The 5,396-nt window shown below is 31.6% G+C and overlaps 1 protein-coding gene across 4 annotated transcripts; it reads right to left on the bottom strand.

Moving 5' to 3' along the window:
• Window positions 1-2,823: 2,823 nt before the first annotated feature.
• LOC120146233 lies at window positions 2,824-5,065 on the bottom strand. Of its 4 annotated transcripts, none has more exons than XM_039159860.1 (3): window positions 4,913-5,065; window positions 3,694-3,765; window positions 2,824-3,583 (listed from the first exon to the last, which is right to left on the bottom strand). In XM_039159860.1, exons 2-3 carry the CDS (start codon window positions 3,713-3,715, stop codon window positions 3,081-3,083), a joined length of 525 nt encoding a protein of 174 aa, XP_039015791.1. In that variant the 5' UTR covers window positions 3,716-3,765; window positions 4,913-5,065; the 3' UTR covers window positions 2,824-3,080. The 4 variants fall into 4 exon arrangements, with proteins under 4 accessions (XP_039015791.1, XP_039015790.1, XP_039015793.1 ...); XM_039159859.1 differs by having other exon boundaries at window positions 2,824-3,586; XM_039159862.1 differs by having other exon boundaries at window positions 3,687-3,765.
• Between the last annotated feature and the right edge of the window lie 331 nt (window positions 5,066-5,396).

The following is a 5,396-nucleotide window of genomic DNA, read 5'->3' on the forward strand; positions in this document are numbered from 1 at the left end:
TTCTTTGCAGCAGTAATAAATATACTTTTACTTGAGCAAATGGTAAAAAACCAAGTTAATAATCTGAAATGATAATGCTCGATAAGTTTCATTTTAGTGCTCCAATTGTTTAAAGCCGAAAGTGAAGTATTGATAAATCGGGCAAAGTAAACGAAAGAACACAAGAATTTTAACGAGGTTCGGCAATGTACTTACGTCCTCGGTGCCTAGGCGGCGCTAGAAAATTTTTATTCAATTCCCATAGGTTTAGGTTACATCTCTATTTATAATAGAAAACCCTGGTACATAATTATAAAATTAACTCTGTACCGTACCACGGGGGAGCTGCCCCCGCACCCCCAACCCACATAATCGTAACCCCCTCTACGAGACTTTCTTTGTAAGGACAGTTGATGTTCGCTTTACACACTCCACTCCATCCCCTATCCTCTTTACCGATATATTTATGAGCCATACCTTACATAAAGCCACCATCTAACATCGATTTACACACATAACTCCTTTATCCTCCACCATTGAGTGAAAATCAATTTTCAGGAGGGAGTGAACTTAAATACGATGTACAAAGTTTGAGATTGCAACAACAATATTCTAGGAACTGGATTCAAGTCATTGTATTGTACTGAGGGATGGACGGAAGGCACGGTTGGGGATAGTCGTCGTACTGAAATTTTAAAATTATTATATTTTTTAGATTTTTTATGTAATTTTTTATTAAAAATTTACTTTCACCACTTTAAATTTTATAAGTTCATCATTTTTTAAATTTTAAAAATTTATCACCTTAACATAAAATCATGCATCTGTATCTGATTATACCAAACTTATTTTTTATTATCCTTTTATGTTTTTTAGATCGCATCTTTATTTTTCTCTTGTTTTTAATTTTCAATAATTTAACTTTTATGACACGTTTTCAATTGTTTGATCATTTTTCATTTATATTTTTTAAGGGTTGATTCGATATCGTAATGACTGAATACGATGACACTTATATGTTATCAGGCTTATTTTTCCTACTTTCGACTCTCAGATTGGGTTTAGATACTTGATATGCGTTCGTGGATAGTTTTTCACGTCGCTCGATAACGGTGAGTATTAGATCGAGTCGAGTAAAAAGATTTCGAGTTATTCGAGTTGACGAGTCCTATTTTATAACTCGAATTTGATTTAAAAAAATTTCGAGTCGAGTCAATTTTTTGAGTTTCTATTTAAATTTAATTATAAATATTTATAATATTATGAAATTATTTAATTCTAATTTAAATTGTATTTTATAATCATATACAATACATATATACATTTTTTGTATTTTTCCATATGTGATTTACATATACCATATAAATTCGAGGGACTCGACTCAAACTTTAAACTTGAAAATCAATGTACTAATTACTAAAAAATTTGAGTTGTATTTTACAACTCAATTTGAATTTTTTTGAGTCGAATCGAGTTTATAAAACTACAACTCGAACTCAATTCGAGTCGAGTTTTGCTCACCCCTATCACTCGACTCTGATTTAGTCTTTCAGTGGTCTCTCAACAACTTAACCTTACTTTGTAGTTCATTTTCCGATGCAATCAGATATGTTTGTATCTATCATTGTTCAAGTTTTGATTAGATTTTTTAATCTTTCTTTGTATGGTATTTATGTGACCTTAAGGTGCTAATTTTGTGTTAATAATTTTAGAAAATATCATAATTATGTGATTAATTTAAAATTATGATTATAAATCTCTATTTTAATTCAAGATATTTCATTTTTTTAAAAATAAAATTAGTGGCTCATGATACTTGTCTCTTTCCTATACCACGGAATAAATTTCAAAAGCACCATGTCTATTAAATTATTTATATTTTCAAAACATCTAAATCAAAAGAATTTATGTTTAAATACGTCTAAATATGACAATTATATCAATCCAATTAAAACTCAATCAACAATTCATGTATTTAATAAAACATAAAAAAATCTTCGTACATACACTGGTGATTTGATACATATATAATGCAAAACTTAAAAGTTTTACATGGTTTTATCTTGTCTTTAAATTACCTGAGTTTAATAACTGAAATTGGAACTTTTACATTTCAGTACAATCCACCTTTCCCTCCCCCCTAAAAATCTCTTAATTTTCTACATTAATCTCAACCATTCATTTATCCTATGATCTAAAAAATTGCATATATATATATGAAAGGTTAAAATCCTCTTACACTTGGTGTAAAACTTTTAGTTTTATACTTTTTCATGACCGTTGGATAAGGGAAATCAAAAACTAAGATTAACTCATTTTTTCCAGTTCCACATTTCCTACCGTTGATCCCAGCATTTGATTTTTCACACCCAGCAGTCATAAAAAGCTGGAAAACTAAAAGTTTTACACCAGGTGGTGAAATGCATTCCACGAGTACCTATTTGATACTATACTATTATCAATACGATATGTCATTGAGGCTTCCAGCTCCCTAAACTTCATTCTTAAAATAAAATCTAGATCCATTTTAACACATTAATTCTTCTATCCCTCAACGCCTTCCCTTAAAAGTTCCTTTTAGATTTAGCAAATATGATTCAAAGGGTACCCTACAGAGCTGCATGGATTTGAAATTCCTATATATCTAATCTAAAGCAAAAAGGATGAGGAATCCTTAAATTCTACTTCCTTAGGACAGAGTATTCAAGGGCATTCTCTAGAAATTTAATCATCCCAAGCATGATCAATCAGACAGGATGACAAAGGATTGATTAAACATTGATGTCAAGTAATAATCTTTCTCGAAAATTGAAACTCAATGGAAACTCGAGTGCAATTTTAGTCTGCAATACTCTCCCACTTCTGTAAAGCATTCTATTCTGAAATAAAGTTTGCACACAATAGTTCACGTTGGATATATATACTATGCAGTCATCTGAAACCGAAAAAGTTCACAAAACAATAAAAGCTCTTCCTAAATGCAGCAACAAACCGACTTACCACACCATGAGTTGTAGTCAGCAAACCACACAATCGCTATCCACCGTTTGATTTTGTACTTGTGATACATTTATTCTACAAAACAGCTGGGTAAAACCAACTCAACTCTTCTTCTTTCTAGCTTCTGCTTTCCAGTCTCTTCGGCCAAGCTTAGGATTCCTAGTTTCACTGTTGTGCAAGCTACCAGAATTCTCTAAATTGCACTCTCTTCCTGCAGATCCTTCATCCCTAACCCCAGGGGACAAGCATGATATTTGGCTTTCAACAGTAGTTTTAAGAGTAGACTGGATAGAAGCATTTAGAGTGTCTTGACCCTTGAATATATGAGCTCTTCTAGCATCCTTTTTCCAATCCCGTTTACAATAATAAACACAAGCCGTCCCATTGTTAAGGGTCCCATTTAGTTGCAACTCCATTTTTGGTATGGTTGGTTGACTTATGACATTAGATTTCTGCTTGTCTGCTTCAAGTCGCTTTCTGGCCCTATATCTACGCTGTCGTTCTCTGTTCTTTAGACGGCGAGTCATAATGCCATTATAGCTTTCGGGGTTGGTGTTAGTTAATAAAGTACCTTGTGTTCCACTAGCATTCATATTCGGTCCGTCTTCTATTTCGAGCAAATGTTATGTCAGCATCAATAAAACTAGTTGACAAAGGAACTTATACGATCTGGATACAATTTAGCTATGACGGAAAGCATTTCTCACTTCTTACCATCGAGGATTTTCAGCAACATCAAGTCAGGTGCCAATTACCATTATGTCAATCGAGCGATCATACTGGATTCTGTGTACAAAATAAAGCACACCATTTAAGGGATTAAGATAAAATTCTAAATAGAAATGTCATTGTATTGGATATGATATATGCTACAATTTAACACAACACTAATATTTCCTTAAATTTGGAAACCAAGTACAATTTCTTATCCAAATATGATTCTCAGTTTCTAACAAATTTAGAACCTGATTTGTCTCTTTCTTTTTTCTACATTAAAAAAAATGTTTTCAGGATGCTGTATCCATTAACACGATTCGTAAAGATTTTCACAATCACCTACGGGCACAAAACCTGAACTATCTTTCCTCTAAATAAGGAATATGAAAACTTCCCTTAGCAGTAATAAAACTGATCATGTAGCTAATTTAGTCGTTAAATCAAATAAATTACAACCATGCTCCTAGTTCCATAGCTTATTTTGTATGTTTTATGTATCATTGCATCACATGTGATGAACGAAATGCAAAATCTAATGAAATATTTATTCTTGGTATGAACAACTATGGTCAATCAACAACCCAGCTCAATTTACTGAAAACTATGAATAATAAACAACTCAACTCGATTTATAACACGATCAAGCAACATGCAAGCTCATCAAAGAATTTAAACCCTCAACATCTATCTCCTAGAATACATGAACTATACACCCATTAATTAGATTCTTTTTTCAGACCCATAAGCCTCTTACAATTTACCAAGCTCGAGTTTTTTAATTTTTTTCTTTTATGGATAATATATTGTTTCAACTACACATTTACACTTATCATGGATAATGTGTCATAAATCATGAAAACATTAATAAAGAGTAACATGAACACTTTGTCAAAAACCATTAGTCTAAGGATCAATATTGTTTGAACAAGAAACAATTGAAGTAAAATCCGAATAAACCTATCTATGGGCATTAAAGAAAGCAATAACCCCACTAATCAAAACAAGCATAGAAAGGGAAAACCTTTAAAAATTTTCACAATAACGAACACCTTCAATGTTGTTCAAGGGTGACCCACAATCCTAAAAAGTACTAATTTCTGAGTTTCAAAACCAAAACCCTTAAAGGAAACATCTCAAAACAATAAAGGGGGGATGCATTATTGTTAAATCATGGCCCAAAAAAACTAAGATAAAAAGAGAGAGAGAGAGATCATACCCATTGGAACGCAGATATTAATTGTGAAATTGATTTGAGACACAGAGGAGAACTAAGGAAGCGGAGGTTGTCGGATTAGGGAAGAAAACGAAGAAGAGTATGAAGGGGAAAAGGAGAGGCTTTTTAATTTGGGAGCTAATTTAGGCTGTTTATTTTTACGACAAATTAAAAGTTAAAATTTTACGAGAACCCAAATGGTTTCTCCACAAGTGTTTTCTCAATGCCACCTTACTATTTCAAAAAAAAAAAATAAAAAAAAATATATATATATATATATATTTGAATGATTCTAAAATAATATATAGTATTAATAATGAACGCACATATATATTATATATATCATACTTGAGCCCATGACCTATAGTAAGAATAATACTTCATTCAATTACTGAGATCACTTGATGTGTTTAATTATTTTTTTTAATTTATCAATGATTTCACTGCAAACATAACTACTTAAATTCAAAATTTTTAATAAAAGTTT

Source organism: Hibiscus syriacus, unplaced genomic scaffold (genome assembly GCF_006381635.1).
Source record: "Hibiscus syriacus cultivar Baekdansim isolate YM2019G1 unplaced genomic scaffold, ASM638163v2 tig00110904_pilon, whole genome shotgun sequence".
Classification (NCBI taxonomy): Eukaryota; Viridiplantae; Streptophyta; class Magnoliopsida; order Malvales; family Malvaceae; genus Hibiscus; species Hibiscus syriacus.

Excerpts from the sequence above, each read along its gene's own strand:
- LOC120146233 (XM_039159859.1), bottom strand. The coding sequence starts at position 3,715 with ATGTTGCTGAAAATCCTCGATG. Across the intron at positions 3,587-3,693 it reads GTTGCTGAAAATCCTCGATG|AAGACGGACCGAATATGAAT; the intron begins GTAAGAAGTGAG and ends TGCTCGAAATAG.